Below are 16,942 nucleotides of genomic sequence, written 5' to 3'. Positions count from 1 at the left end.
CACTTAGTGCTCTTCTTTACATGCTTATGTACAGGCACATGACTTCCGCAGATCCCAGTTCTGTGCCCATAACCCAGAGTCAGTCTAGGCATCCTCAGAGGGCAGAGAATTGCAATAGTTGCATCCTCCTCATGAACATAGTCCAACTCTTAGTAACTCTTCAGCTCTCACATGAGAGATCACAAACCCCACAACTGATCTGAAATTTAGATATAACCAACATTTTCCCTCCATCAACAAGAATGGTAAAACCTCCTTAAACTATAACTATTCAACAAAGTATTGGCATTCAGGAGCAGATTTCCTTCTGGCATTAATATTCCAGGCAAATTTTGAGAGAGTTTAGTGACAAACAGCTGCTTTTGAAGCTGTCAGTTACTGCTTCCCCATCCTAGGGTCTTTGCCTTTATAACGCAACCCGCCTGTTTCATGTATAATGTTGCTAGTTCATAAAAAATCCCCAAATACCCTTTATCAAGAGGAACATACAACTGGAAGAATACAATTTACATGCAGAGGAAGAAAAAAATGTCAACAAAACCATTGGAGTTAGTCCTTTCTTGACCTGGCAGTTGCTTTTACAGTATTCCAAACAAATACTTTGACAAGACTTTTATAAAGACCTATCCTACACTAAGAAAATGCATTTAAAACTAATAGGAAAAAATATATAACTTAAACAACTATGTTTAACAGAAAGATTTACCTTATATGCATAGAACTAGGTATATATGTGACAGAAAAGTATACCATAAATCTATAGCTATGACTAGAGAAATCGATGAAGTCAGACACTGAAATTAAGTGGCCATCTGAAAAAAGAAAATTACAAGTGAGCATTTTCCCTTGACTGCATGTCTTTAGAATCCATTGTTCCTGAGTAGATTTGAGACTGCTGGGGCAAATTCACCTCCCATGATGTAAATCTAGAGTAATAGTACTGAATTTAATATTACAGTTGTTTATTGGCTTTGAGGGCAGGAATTGACTGTGCCCTGTAATTTCTGTATCAAGCCCATGCTGTAAATCAGATTCATATTTTAGCATAATTTAAATCCATGCATAAATGTATTTATTCGTAGGGTGTTTGCTGCAAAATTGCTACTTCAGGTCCATCAGTAGGGAGGGGGGCTGTCCAACACTGGACTGGAGTTCCTTCTAAAGTAAAATGTCTGTGTCCTAAAAAATTATCCTTAGCAGAATCCAGCAAAGATATTTCAGAGCTCACTGCCTTTCTTGGAGGAATTCTTTATGGTTTCAATGTTTTTGAAGATATAAGAGAGGACTATTAGAAATTAAAACATTTATAAGGCCAGAGAACACAGCAGACTGACAGACAGACAGTGTGCACAGAGATTCCAAAAGCCTGATGAACACCACACTTCCGATTCAGTTTCTGGTTTACAGCAGTATTTTTAAGAAAAGGGCAGGACAGTTAGATTTCTTTGCAATGATGGGTCTTATTTGCCGCTTCTATGAATACACTTCCTCTGACTTTCCCAGCCTGGTTCTTCTTTTTGAAGTGTGTCATTAGCAACTCCAGTTCTAGAAATGCTGAGTTTTGATCCCTGACCAGTCCTGCTGGTCACAGAATGTGTTACCTTTCTGTTCCATCTAGGACTGGACCTTTCCGACAGCAAGTCAGACATCCAAAACTGAAGCATCTTCCAAGAATTGTACAGAGAAGTCAGAATTTTGGTTTTGTGAATAATTGTAGAGGATCTTTTTATCTTTTACACTTCACCTTGTCCCATTTCATGTTTTAAGTCCTGCAAGTCTGAGTTATGGAGTGAGATCCTTTCCCTTAAGAGTTTCAGAAAGCCATTTGTAGTCATCTTTTATATAGTCAGTCACAAGGAAGATGGATGCAGTATAGCAAATAGCAAGCTATGAAGTCACATAGCAGATAGATACCTGTTAAGGCAATCACAGATAATGACAGTCTCGTCTTCCTCTTTTTTATGAAAAAACATTCCTTGTTAAGGTTTGCCAGCATTTTTCTTGATTGTATTGCACTAAGGAAAGAACACTTACAAAACTCCTCCTGTAAGCCAGTGCTATGGACCCAAAACAATGAAAACTTACACTTCTGGGGACCTAAGTAGAAAGGAAAGGTAGCACTGCCATTCAGGTGGAATGTCCTCTCTAGGCAGAAGCTCAAATGCCAAAGGACTCACTCTGGCAGCACAGGTTTTACTGTTACCACTTTGATAAAGTCTCATTTGGAAGAGGCTACTGCAGAGAGAGATTTGTTCTCAGTTCCTGACCAAGGCTAATGAATTTGGAAGGACTCACCAATGAAAAAGCTATAAGTTATTACTTCATGCATTACTAAAAAGCTCTGGGCGTGAATGCCTTTCCTGTTTAATATAATATTACAATAGCCTGTATAAAAAGGAAAAGGAGTACTCTATCCGGACCTGCCTAGACTTTCAGCAGGGTTGTTAGGTAAATAGCACTACAATATTTGAAATGGTATTTGACCACATCACTGTGTTTCACTCTCCACTCCTACTTACAAGCTTTCTAACTGAGCTGAACCTTTACAACTTCAGGAATTCAACTTGAATAAAGAACAGGGTCATTTCTACACAACTCCTTAAAGCAAAATCCTCTTTCAAATGAAGGAGAGGTTTGCATAGACTCACAGAGTAATGTAAGAAACTGTAAGAATGTGAGGTCAGATCTCAGGCTGATGGCTTTGGAAGCACATACTGAACCCATGAAAGGATAAAAGTGAGCTTTAGTATCTACTAATAACAAGGGGTCACATTTTTTTCTACACCAATTATGTGGGTGTAACCTTCTTTAGTCACAAAGTCAAGAACTCAGGTCAAGGCTATTAAGACCAAATACCACTTTTCCACTTATTATTAAGGGAAAAACATTTCACATCTTGCAAAGTGAAAGGCTTGTTTTGTTGTTGTGATATTCAATGCCAATGCACACCCACATCAAGTCACCTAGTTTTGGTTTTATAGTACTTTTCAGTCTTTATTATTTAGCATGCAGCTGAACCAGGAGGAAATTTTTCCTGCCTTTAAGAATGTCCTTTCACTCACAAAAGGCTTTCTACTGTTCATTTAAAACAACTGTAGCTAAAGATGATTACTGGAAAAGGAAGAACCTTTATTTCTGAAAAAATAATCTAGTCTTTCTGAAAATGAAGCTAATATAGTTTCCTTGCCAAGTCCTAAAATCATATTGCATGGTTTCCTACACCTGTAGAAAGCCTTGTGTCTGTCAATATCACTCTACAAAGCATTACTAACAGAAGGATAAGGACAACAAATCATCTATACCACAGCAGCACTGCAGCATCCAAATTCAGCCTCTCTGCTATTTTTGTAGTGGTTTAATGATCCATAGGAGTAAAGGGAATGTTTCATAACTAAACAGTGTTTTCTGTTACAATGGTGTTTCCTCAAACTGGGAATGGCAGGACTTTTAAAGCTGTAAACAAAAGGAGTTGTGATGGGACTGGGAAAGAAATCATTTCTCTCCAGCAAACAAAAAAGGGGAGAGTTTGCCTTATAGGGTGTTCATATGCTATTCTGATAGCAAGTAAAGATTTCTGAATTCACTGTGCAATTGAACAATGCAGAGATCCTGTAAATTACTGTATCAAGTAGAATACTGCATGCTGATTCATATCTCCATAGATATGAAACAGGGACTTCATCTCTTCTGCTGAAACTAAGAAATCTGTTATACACAAAAATAGCTACACAGTAATTGTAAACCATAGGCAAGAAAAAAACAATTGCCTCTAAGAACATCAGTGGCAGCATTTGCTTCTAATTTTTGATTTTGTTTTCTGCAAAAATAATAGTAATTTTGTTAGCAATAACCAGATGTTTATGCATCAAGCATATTAACTGAACTGGCACAGAAACAACTATAGGATAACATACACAAAAGATGACTGATTAAGAAATTGGATGATTAAACACATCAGCTGATGGAAATTACATTTGAGATTTCTATGGAGGACTTAGAGGGAAGCACAGAAGAACTTGGAAGACCTAAAATGGAAATCTGAATCCAAGGTTCAAGGTCCAAAAAGTTTGGGGTCTGAATGTAGGAAAACTGAATGACCTGAGAGATATCTACTCATTCATAATACACTGTGGTCCTGACATGGAAATAATAGTGCAAAGGGATGTTCAGTCTCTGTCAGGAACTGTTCTGAACTTTTATGTTTGGAATGAATTATAGAATCACCACATGGTTGAGGAGGGAAGGAACCTCTGGAAGTCGTCTGCTCCAAACCCCCTGCTCAAGCAGGGCCACATGTAACAGGCTGCCCAGGACCATGTCCAGGTCAGTTTTGAATATCTCAAAGAATAGAGACTCCATAACTTCCATGGGCAACCTGTGCCAGTCCTCAGTCACCTTCACAGTGTAAAACTGTTTCCTGATGTTCAGAGGGAACCTCCTGTGTGTTGGTGTGCGCCCACTGCCCCTTCTTCTGTCACCACTGGGCACCACTGAAATTAGCCTGGCTTGGTATCCTCTGCCCCCTCCCTTAAGGTATTTATACACATTGATGAGATGCCTCTGACCCTTCTCTTCTCCAGGCTGAACCATTTCAGCTCTCTCAGCCTTTCTTTATTAGACAGATATTCCAATTCCTTCAGCATCTTGATGGCCCTCCACCGGAAGGCCCAGTATGTCCATATCTCTATTGTACTGGGGAATCCAGAATGGGACCCAGTACTCCAGGTGTAGTGTAATACTCACCACTACTGAGTACCAACACTGAGTGGAACAGCAGGATTTCCTCCCTTCACCTGCTGGCAATGCTTTGTCAGTGCAGTCCAGGACACCACTCTCTTTGCCATAAGGGCAAAGGCACCAAGACTTGAGGTAACTTGATCTTGTAGGACTGGTCATTAGGGAGGTAATGCCTATCTTTAATATGGACTAAAGGCTGCATTCAGCAGGTATACAGAGTGCTGACTTGTAAGACACAAATGGGCCTTGCTTTACAGTGACTCAGACACCATGCCCTAAGCAAAACTCTGCATTTGTCTGCTTGCACTGCAGGCACTTTAAAACCCCCTTAGTCACGTATTTATCTGAAGTGCAAATAGCTCTAGCTCCCCAAGGCGTGGCTGAACAGCCTCCATCTATCCCAACTGCATATGGTGATTTTATGTTGGACACTGGGGGGATGAGAGAACCTGGGGTACTTTGAGATGCCCAAGAATCTCCTTTCAAAACATCAAGTCACATTTGTATGGAACTTTAGGATAAGTTGGGTTTCAGGAAAAGGTGGGTACAAGCAGTCAAATCTCTACTGATTGTGCTCTCCCAAATTTTGTTTATGGTGCATAAAATGTATACATAAGATGTATAGACATAGTCATCCAAGCCAGATCAGAAATGCAAATGAGGAGCTGGCCTCATTTGTTTCTGCTTATAACACAGAAATCAGTGAGGGGAATAATAACCAGAGGAAAGCAAGGAACCTGAGGTTGCAGGAGGAATTCTTGAGATCAAAGTTCTGGAAACATATTTGAAAACCTGGACAGAGGACACAGGAAATAGCACAATCTGAAATATTGAGAGCAAATCAAGCCAAGAAAATAACACAAGAGACTGACTTTAAGGTATTCAGAGAAGTAATAGAATTCAGTGGGGTTTCTACCTGAACTGCAGGTTGCAAGGCATTGCTAAGTCAGCTCTTTCTGTTCTATTGCTAATGAATTAGGTTCACAAAAAGGAAGAATTTCACACCAGTGGAAATTGAACAAAGTGGTCCCTAGAACCAGAGGAAGGTAGACAGAGAAGCAAGTAAGAGGACACTGTATTGGAAATTTTTCAGGAAGTCAAACCAGTCAGTATGCTAGAGCTGTAAAAGGTTTGTGCTGGCATAGTGGCAGTTAGATGCACACAAAAAGCATATTTGAAAATGCAAAACTGGGGTTGAAGCTCAGTTTGATTTCCTTGTTTCTCCTTTCAGTTCTAACTAGACTTTTCAAAGAATCAGTTCTCCTATAGTATTTAAAGAAAAATCAAAGAAAAGAATCAATAAGGAGGGGGAAAACCAGAAGTGCCTGCTAGCAGAACACTTCTTTTTCTCTCTCGTTACTGCCTATGTTTGACCTCTGACTAAATCCTTTGCATTTTGACAATACTTAGCACTTGATACATTTATGATGTAAATGACCTTCCCAAATGGACATAAAAATCTACTGAACACTTAAAACATGTTCATGAGTTAAAGATTAAGAAGAAGCACATAAGAGATATTGATGTACGGACATACAAAATAAAAAATATTTATTTGAAGAATTTTGCCCTGCCCATTTTATCTTAATAATGTTTTATATATTATCTGTTAAAAAAATAAAATTGAATCCCATTTAAAATTAACAAATTCCTCAGGAATAATATGAAAATGGCATAAGGAAAACAAAAGAAACACACAAAACCCCCCATCATAAAGTGTTATGAACGGTGTGGAATACTGTCTTCTCAAAACCTCCTTCACATCCAATATTAAATGAAAACCAAAGTCCCATACTAAAGTTTATATTTTGCAAGTATTTAGCTTTCTTCAAGCAAGAGGAAAATGATTATGAGTAAGAGTCACGGGACAATTTCAACTCTTCATTCTGCTTATGGTTTTTTGTGTGATTTCTTTTCCGCTTTCTTTGTCTTACTCTGCTAGTGTCAGTAACAGCTTGAGATCAAAAGCTTTCTGTAGTTGATGGCCATTATTTTCATAAGTAACAGCTTCTACATCCAAATTGGTTTTTTTTACACTCAGTATCTTTGAGCAAATATCAGCTTAATTCAGGCTCTGAGTTCAAAGTGTGTTGGATAAAAACAGAAACCTTCACTCAGCTTCAGTTATGAGACCAATATATGTAAATCCTTTAAACCAATATGAAATTTCACAGTAAACCAAAGAAGAGAACCAAAGAGAAGCTATGTCTAATCAAATACTATCCAGTGAATCAAATAATCAAAGATTTTTGCACCTCTAAATTCTACAGTTTGATCAAATGGCATGAAGTATTTAAGAATATATTGTGAAAATTATGCAGAGATAGCATGTGTCTCCTCTATTTCTGATTTCTATGATTAAAAATGGAACTATGTCACAGTCCAGTTGTTGATATAGTCCAGTATGATGCCATCAGTGTGATGGGCCCATTCCTCAAAGTGAAAGCATTGACTACTATTTCTGTGTTTCTTGTTGGAGCCTGTGTATATTTGGTGAGTTTTTATAAAGATGTGGAAAAGAAAACTTCTCACCAGATGGCAAACACAAATTAAAAAATAAAATGCAACATTTTGTTAGTTCTTTATATTAAAACTTACAGTAATTATTAAAGTCACTCATGAGCAACTATTCATCACCATGAATAATGTTTTACAATCTACTATGTGCCAAATGTGTGAAGACTCTTCCATAAGTACTCACATGAAGCTAGAAGGATTAGTGGAGTTGTATCATATGATTAAATGAATTTTTTATCCAAACATCTAACTACATAGAAAAGCCAACTTATACAGAGAAAGCCATCTCAGAGGAGCTCAAACTGAGAGCCACCACATTTGCCATGGTAACTTTCCGTTTGTTGATAACTTTCAGTATACCTAAAAAGCTATTTATTGCAATACTCTGGTGTTAGAGAGGCTGAAGAGTCAATTTTTATCCCACACTCTAAGTAGATGTAATCACTGATATACCTTAATACTGGAAAACAAGGGGCATGCAGATATCTGGCATTTGGAAAAAAAATCACAAATCATTATGGAAATTCTCTCCATGGCCATGCACAACTGTTACCAGTAAGAGATAGAGGGAGAAAGGGCAAAGACACATATGGAGTGAGGTTATGGCTTTGGAAGGAAAAATACTAAGAGACAATCACTGGGAGATCAGCTACAACTAGAACAGGCCTGGTTGGGCTCTTTGTTCAACTTAAGGAAAGTACATCCAACTTAATAACACTTGGATTAGGCAAAACAATGTTCAACTAAAACTAGATGAAACTTTAATGTTTTCTTTCTTTGCAAAACTATTAGGTAAAAATTATTTGTTTTAAGAAGGACTTTTACCAGCATTTCCATGGCTATGTATTCCCAAAGAGAACTGCAAACGTGCAAATTTAGTCATATCTCACAACACAATAAGGGATGCTATGCACTGCATAATCTGTCCAGATTTTTGTCAAAGAACAGAAGGATCGCAAGATCACATTCTGAGAAAGGAAATGGCAGGAAGCTGAGTATGTTAGGTGGTAAATAAAAAAGGAAACTTTTCTTTCTATTCCTTGAGAATATTTGATTCTGAAACAAAATCTGAGTTCAGACAGAAATTAGAGTCTTATTATGATTTACTGTGATGTTTTCCTCTGAACAGTGGAGAAATACACTATCAAATTACAATATAAACATAGATTAATTTATAGTGCCATTTTAATTTCCCTAATTTAAAAAAAAATCCTAAAAGTGTGAAACAACCTCGTCCCATTGAGAGGATCATGGTACATATGTAAAATTTTAATTTTATTTGCCCTGCAAGGCATTTAGAGAGTTCCAGAAGAGTAGAATACTTCACCAGCTGGGCGGTCAACTTGTTTGTACAATACAGAGATGCACCCAGTTTTTACAAGCCTATCCAGCAAAGTCCATCTTCTAAGTGAGCATTTAGGGAAGAGAAACACATAATGTGCTTTGTGCAACTCTCTCATATAAAATGGCTTTGCAAAATCAGCTTTGCAGCATTGCTTTGTTCTGCAGTAATCTCTCACTTTTGGCTTGTGCCATGTGTTAGGTTGTGTCCTAAACCAACAAGCTGAAGAGTGGAAGCATGTTGGAAATTAAACACAAACAGTGCAGGGGATTTACTAGAAGTCAACTTGTTTGGTTTACATATTCTGTACTCTGAATTTCCCACTCGTTTTTTAAGAACTAACCTGCTAGTAGAACTGTAAAAAACTAGCATCCCAACATATGGAGACTGTTATACAGGTTGCAAAAGCCAATATACAGAAATAAGAGAACAGCAGGGATACTACATCCAGTGATAAAGTCACAGTCCCTGGCCTCCTTCTGTTACTGGCTTCTTGGCTTGAGAAATTATACCTAACAGCATGGCATCCTAGAATTCAAACTATTATTTTCTTTGTCTTTTGTGTATTATTGTAACTCATTTGCTCCAATACTTCCAGTTTAGACTCAGCTTTACCAGTTGAGCAATTCATGTTTGGAGAGACCAAAAACTGTTCACTCCAGCACTGCTTACCAATTTTTATTGTGGTTTCTGGTCTTGTTGTGTCTAATTTGGGAGTACCACAGCAAACAAAACTATAAAACTGTTCTGAAAAAAAAGGACCTGGTAAAAAGATTGATAGCAAAATCACAATACTCCAATCCTGAATATAAATTGTGACTATAACCCACAAAAGAACAAAAGGTATTCTTGTAGTAATTCAATTGAGGAATTATTTTAGTAGGAGAGTAATCATTCTTGTCTGTAGTCCTCAATTAGCATTAACTGTAAGAAAAAGCTTATTAGGAATATTTAAATTTTAAAGTCCCCCTGTGCAAGCATATCTGAATTCCCAGAAGTTAGTTATAGTGCAAAATGTATTAATTAAAATACCGCTTTGGAAAATCCTTCTTTATTCAGTTTTCATTGTTAAAATGAAAGATAGTGGAAAAGTTTTGATTTTTATAAAGATTTTAGTCATCGTGACAGGGATTCAAATAGTGAAAGAGAGCATTTGAAATGTTAATGAAATTCTGATAATTTCACAGGACTTAGTCCTTTTATGACACTTCTGCCCCAAATGAAGTATCCTTGCAAATCTTAGACCACAATTCCACATTTCTAGGCCCTTTTGAAAATGCTAACTTATGCAGCCAAAGATCCAGACTAATCTGTAACTTTTATCTATGCCCACAAACCACAGGAAAATAGGTTTTCCTAATTTATCAAAAACTCATAATTTAACACTCCCAACTTAACTCTGTGGGCAAACTCCTCTTTTTTACCAACAAGAACTGAAAAACTGTATTTTTACTGGCCAGCAGAAAAAGACCTGATTCTTTTTGGAAACGGCGTCAATATTAGGCATAATTATAGTATATCTATATAGTATTATCTATAGTATTATCTATACTGCTGCTTAATGTTTGAGCATACCACAGATTAGCTTTTACCTCTTTTCTTTGGAATTCCTTCTGGGGTTTGGTCATGGGTAGTCATGTCTATGCTAGTTTTTGTATTTCAATTCTTTAAAACAAGTGTGAGTGAGGAAGATGTGACTTCTGTATTTAGGGACTCATTTTCTTGCTGCTCCTCAGAGATGCTGAAGCCTCTGAACAGAAGCAGTTTGGACTGCATTACTTTTTAGAGGCTAAAATTTCTGTCATCATTGCTGCCTCTGCAAAACAACTGATAAAGAAAAGGAGCTAAATATATACAGGTGCCTATAAGCTTACCATAGCATAGCAAATGTAACCTAAGATGTATTAATAGAAATATTCCCAGCAGAAGCAAAGAACTCTTAAGTGATGCAGTAAGATCACCTCTCAGAGACAGTTTGTGATCACATATGCAATATGAACTAACATGGAATAGGTGCAATAAAGAGTACCATGATGACTATGGAAATAGAAAGCATAGTTTTTGAGGACAGTTCAAAAGAGCTCTACTTTGTTTAGGCTAACGTAAGCCGAATACTGAAAACAGAATACATGCTAATTCCCTATGAATGCATCAAGGTAAACAATAAAAATTTTAAACCAGAAATAAAGGTTTAAACAAGCATACACAGTGTAAACTAGCATTTAATAATTTTAGCATATGGTTTGGAAATTCCTAAATGTTATAGGAATGTCATGGCAGAACATACTTGCCTTTGGCATAGTAGGTCTACAGAAGAAAAACACAGGCTTGGGTTTTTTTCAGTATGAAAGTAAATTTATGAAGGCATTCATGTAGCACAGTGGCTATGATCATGAAGGACGAGTCCCTTGTTCTGCAATTGGACAACACAATTAAAAGACAGAACTTTTCAGCATCAGGAGTCCTTTAAGATACGCTCTCCATAGTCATAGTTGCACAATAAATGTTCAGACACAATCCACAAGAGCCAGAAGAACCTTTTAGCTTTGCAGTAGAATCCTACTCTGATGCAGGTGTTGACTATTTACTCGTCTCTCATCCTGAAATAGATGTTACATTTGGCCAAGCAGATTGCACCCTCAATCCCATAGACCAAATCAACTTCAGAGACAAATCTCTATAGACTCTACTAGGAAACCTGACAGGTAGATCAGAAGTGAACACCTCACTGTAGACGCTTAAAGGTGGGTGAGCTGAAGTTACCACGTGGCCCCGATTTTAACAAAAGTAACCTCAAATTTCAAAGAGAAACAACAAACCAAACCAAACTAAATGCACGTCTAATATGAAACCTTTCACTAAACTGAGAACACCTACGCCTCTGGTATGGAAATACCATGAAAGGAAGTGCACTTCTGATACACTATCCTAATGGTTAGTTAAACAGCAAATGCTTGCTAGCTATGGGCTTATACAAGTTCTGTGTCAAAGATTTAATGGATCATTTGCAAAGTTTAGAACTCTTGCAACTTGGTAGCAAACTCGTTGCTTCTGGCCTGTAATTTTATAAGCATAAACTCTATAAATCAAAAGCAACTCTGAAATGTATTTTTCTATGGTTCTAAACTAACTAGAAAAATTGCAGCTAGAATTACCACATATATTCAAGCTTTTGGTCTCAAATGATGGTTTAAGCATATATTAATCATGATTTACACGCTGACTGTTTGGCATGCAACATCTGGATCTATTTGTTCCATGCTGAGGGAATGCAGAGAAGACAACATGTTCAAAATCTCCAATTTAATGTAGTTTTTATGTATTTGGTTTGCTTTCCTTGAGTTGCATTTGCAGATGTACTATGATTGGGACAGTAACTGTGGCTCTGTGGACAAGTAAATCTGTATCAACCAACTTGTCTAGCATAAGAAGAGAAATGATTTGCATGTGCCTGTAAAGACAGTAGTAATTTCTATGACATTTATTATACTTTTTATAGAAAAACTTTATGATTTGCTCATGGAATATTGCCACAGGAAAGAGAAATGAAAGATCTTAAAAATTAGTTACAAAATAACGTCTTGAAGAAAAAAATCTTGAAATACTTTTGTTGCTAAAAATGTGGAGAGGTTTTGTAAAACGAACAGAAGAATTTCAATATGTATAAAGCATTATTCATATTCTTTAGCTAACAGCAGTTTAGTAGCACTATTTTCCAAAAACGTCTATTACTCAAATGTTATCCTGAGATTCCCCCTCAAGACACTAATTTTATATTAGGAGCATCTCTTTCAGTTAAGAAAATAAGAGGAAGAAGTTGGAGTGGAGGAATCCCCTGTCTGCAATTATTTTCAGGAAGTGAACCTGAAAACCACTTTTCTGTGTATTTTTCCTGTGATCGTTCTGGTTTTCTCAAAAGCAAAGGGACACCCATTACCGCCACACCTCAGCACCCGTCTGTTCTGGTCCTGGGTGCTGAGGGTGGAGAGTCCTTGGAACCATCCCAGCTGCCGTCCGTGTCCACGCAGAGACTGACAGCTCAGATGCTTTGTGTCGACCGCACGGTCATTGCTCTTTCTATGCTTCACTTTAGTGTCCGGGGACGTCGTGGAGCCTCCCTCTGTGGAGACATTCAAAACCCACCTGGACACCTTTCTGTGTAACCTGCTCTAGGTGACCCTGCCTTGCTGGGGGCTTGGACTGGATGATCTCCAGCGGTCCCTTCCACCCGAACCATTCTGTGATTCACGTACAAGCGCTGCTCTTGGAAGAAGATCCCGATCACAGCATAACCTCGACATATGGGCTACAGGACACGTCAGATCGCACCAGAGCCAGGATAAGCCTGTGTTTTACAGGGAGATGCCCAGATCCGGTGCCCTGCTCCCTTGGGAACACCGGACCAGGGGCGCAGCCTGAGGGCGAGTGACACCACCTGGGCCCGGCGGGGCGCAGCGGGGCTTGGGATTCCCTTCGCCGGGCGGCTGCGAGGGGGTGACGGGTTCTCGCGCCGGTGGGGTGCGGTCGGGAGCAGAGGCAGAGCGGGAGGTCGGGGCGGGGAGAGGCCGCCCCGGGGCTGTGGCTGTGCGGGGCCGCCCGGCCAATGAGAGCGGCGGTTGTTGCAGGGCCGGGAGGCGGCGTTGCCACAGCAGCGGCGGTCGGAGCGGAGCCGGAGCCGCAGCCCGAGCCAGAGCCAGCGGTCGGGGCGCGCCATGGAGGGGCTGGAAGGTGAGGGGCAGTGGCCGGGCCGGGGCAGCGGCAGGCGCCCGGGGCGAGACGGGCTGGGCCGCGCCCCTGTGCTGTGGCGGGGCGTGCTCGGGCGGTGGTGGCGGCGGCGGGAGCCGGGCCTGGGCACCGCCTTCCCCGTTCACAGAGCCCCCCGGCCGGCAATGCTGGGGCGGCGGGGCTGAGGTGGGGCAGTGCCGCGGGAGGGGGCGGCGGACAAAGGCGAGGGGCTCGGTCCCGGCGCGGAGCCCGCGGGGCGGGGACGGCGGCAGGACGGGGCTCCCCGCTTTGTCTCGGCTCCGCACCGAGCCCCGCCGGCCCCTCCCTGCGGCGGCCGCGCTCGGAGCCGCTCGGCGGGTGCCTCTTGGGGGGGTGCGGTACATCCTGCGCGCATCTTCGCCAGCAGCCCTTCTTTTTGCGAACAGATGGCTGAGGTGGGTGTTGGGATCCGCTTATCGTGCTAGGCGAGTGTTGAGTGCGGTGAAGAAAACTAGGTATATGTTTGCTGACAGGGTATTTGCAACTTCGTCCTGTGCTGCTTGAATTAATGGAAATATCCTTGCTTTCTGGAATATCTGTCCATAGATATCAGCTTGGAATTCATGAAGTTACAGGTTGCAATCTGAGCATTTTCGTAGGCCTGTCATTACTGTGTTTTGCAAGCATCTTTTACCATACTACTTAAGAAAAAAGAGAGACCTGCTCTGAGAGACTGTCACAAAACAGTCATTAAGTCTTCCATGCTCTACTTCTCTAGAGGTAACTGAGTGCTTAAATAGGTGTAAGCACAAACTACCCTTTGTTCTTTATCCCCTCTAGCATGGTTGGAGAACTGAACTAATTTTCACAGAATACTTGTGATCTTAGTAGATCTGTGTCTTTAGTAGATTTTACTCTTTTCTTGTGCTTAGTGACTTCATCAAGATTATAAATATGGACAAAATTTGGCATTAAAATCCCAAGATTTTTTCTTTTATTTGATTTACTCTACATTCTTTGCTAATGCCTTTGAAATCTGAAGGGTGGTGTCCAGCGTTCATAAATAATGCCTTATCAGACACTCCGACTCTCATGACAATCGTATGTTATCTGTACAAAAGGGGAAAACTTGCTTTAATTTTGAGTAAGCTGTGTGTTTGACTGCATTTGAGACTGTACATCGTGTGCAGCCCATCCATCAATTGATTTAGCTTTGAGCTAATTTACCAAGGCCAGCTATGCTAACTGTGTTGTATAAGCTCTAGCACCTTCATAACACAGGGTAGAAGGAAAGTAGATCTACAGATAACAGGAAAAGCCTGAAAAAAACTTGTGATTTCTTTTTCAGTAGAATTTGTCCAGTTTCTGACTTTGCTGGAAATGGTTTACATCTTGTTTGTATATCAGAAGGCACTGTGAGCGGTGGGAGGAAGAACTGCTAAATCATAGGTGAAATCTCGCGTTTATACTGAACCTTTTCGTGAAAGTACTTTGAAAAGCTAGAGCTTGTCAAAGCATTTTTTCCATGCGAAATGTGAAATTTCATGTGAAATGATCCTTTTGAACACTCAAGATTAATTTGAGAATAGCAGAGGAAATAAGTAATTTCTAAAACTTTAGTTGTCCTTACCTTGTGAGCACTCATATCTCCCACTGCTATCCAGTGTCCTTGAATGCAAAAGTTCTTGAAACTGAAGAACAGTTTTCTGCATTTTTGTGGGTCACTTTGTGCTGTGTTTTTATTTTTTTTAACAAAATTTTTTTCAATGAAATAAAATACTCCCTTTCTCATTTCAAAATATTTGAAGCAAGTGGGTTTGCTATTTTTTTACAGCTTTTCAGTTTAGACTGTCTCTCTTGATGCATATTAGCTTAGGCTTACATTAAAGGTCGCCCTAAGAAGGGAAAAATGTAGGCAAAGCCAATAACAATAAATTATTTCATTGGGTGTTATGCTTTTGTCCAGTCATTGCTCCATTGACAACTCAGAAGAACATTACTGGTTGCCATTTTAGATTAAATTTGTATTTGGATGTGTAGTTGCATAGTCATACCCATCTGACAAAGAATTATGGGCAGCTTCTGAAATCTGGCTCAGCCTGCTGCATCATTATATTAGTGCTCAGGAAAATCATTTCCCAGAGCTGACTTGTGCAGGAGGTCCTTGGCAGTTGTGTGTAGGAGGGATGTGGTTATGGTGAAGGACAGGACTTTGTCTGTAGGCAGCACTCTCCTAATGTGTTTTTATGACTGTGGAAGACCCCCTCAGGTCTTCCCCCTCAGGATGCTTGTCCTGGACTTTCCATCTTCAGAAGTTGGTGCTTTGCTGAAGCTCACCATTACAGATGCAAGATCTGTTTTATTTTGGTTTATATAAGCATGCTATTAATAAGAAAGGACTCTACCCAGTTTATAATGATTCTTTCCAAAAGGTGGAGAGTTGATGTGTAGTAGCTGGCATGTGGAGCTGCATTAATGACATTTAAAAAGGTAGATAATATTTCCAGGGTTGCAGTTGCGTTTTTTCACTATGTTCAATTTTAAATGTTCAGTGAAATGGCAAAATAAGTTTCTATGTAACGTAAAAGTTTCTTCTAAAATTTACTTTTGTTGCTTCTTTAAGGCAGTTCCTCTATTATGTTATTTTTATCAGTATTGTTATATTACAAATTTAAAGCTACAGATTTGACTTTCAGTATTAAAGTTTTGTGAAAGGAATCAGTACATGCTTGTCATTATGGGTGACCAATCTGATGTTAAGTCTAAAGTTACTAGCTCGGCATTTGCTACTTTGCAGCCTGTGTGCTGTTTGGCTGTTTTTCAATTTTCATTTAATTTACTGGTGAAAATACCTAGAGCAATAGACTGTCTCTGTCTGAAAATGTAGTGATCTCTAAGGTGAGCTTAAAAATCAGTTTGTGAGTAGTTCACCATGTGCTGAATCTCAGGGCCATTTTTGATGGATTAAAATGTTCTTGTTGCTTTTAGTGTTGGATGGCAAGAAAAAAAGCTGTCACATTGGCATGTCTGTTGCTCTGTTTCGCTTGAGGGAGATGGAGGAGGGGATCCAAGCACTGAATTCCTGACTTCATTTAAGCCGGAGCAGACCGATGGTGGTGTTTGATCGGCTTCTCTCCAGTCTGTTGTTTTTTCTGGAGGATGCCGACAACAGCTGCTTGAGCCAACTAAATGCCGCTTCCCACGCTTGTTCACAGCCTATCCCAGCCTAAGGAGTAAGGGGCAGAGGGGCAGCTGTGTCGGAGGGCAAAAGTTCAGCTCTGTGGTGGGTAATGGCAGCACTTACCCAGCCCCAGCGTTCTCCTTCAGCCTGTGCTCTGGCAGCCGGGGAAGGCTGGTTGTGGTTGGAAGGGGATGGGTGTCTGCTTGCTCAGGAAATAGCCTGCACTCTTAAATGCTTTCCCTTGCAGATGCTGAGCAGGGACTCCTGTGGTTAAGCATGTAGACTCTGAGCAGTGAGGTGTGTCCCCGAGGTCTGGTAAGAATAAAGCTCAAGGCTCTCTGTATGGCATCTCCTGCTGGGAACTGGGGTCTGCACTGGAATTGTCCTGGACCCTTCCTGGCACGAATAATGTCTGAGCAGCGCAAGCATTCTCCTTTGGGCTTTTACGTTAGTAATGTGAC

The 16,942-nt window shown here is 40.0% G+C and overlaps 1 protein-coding gene across 2 annotated transcripts in view; it reads left to right on the top strand.

The window, feature by feature from the left end:
* The first annotated feature begins 13,200 nt into the window (after window positions 1–13,200).
* ZC2HC1A (zinc finger C2HC-type containing 1A) overlaps window positions 13,201–16,942 on the top strand; it is a 33,065-nt gene continuing 29,323 nt past the window's right edge. Inside the window, exon 1 of one of the 2 annotated variants that reach the window (XM_027690381.1) lies at window positions 13,201–13,324. In XM_027690381.1, coding sequence (XP_027546182.1) covers window positions 13,309–13,324 — 16 coding nt within the window. In that variant the 5' untranslated portion in view covers window positions 13,201–13,308. The remainder of the gene's footprint in view (window positions 13,325–16,942) is intronic. The other variant, XM_027690303.1, reaches the window with a different exon arrangement.

The sequence above is a fragment of the Neopelma chrysocephalum genome, unplaced genomic scaffold (assembly GCF_003984885.1).
Source record: "Neopelma chrysocephalum unplaced genomic scaffold, ASM398488v2 Primary Assembly neopelma1_22, whole genome shotgun sequence".
Lineage (NCBI taxonomy): Eukaryota > Metazoa > Chordata > Aves > Passeriformes > Pipridae > Neopelma > Neopelma chrysocephalum.
This window is presented reverse-complemented; position numbering and strand designations above follow the sequence as displayed.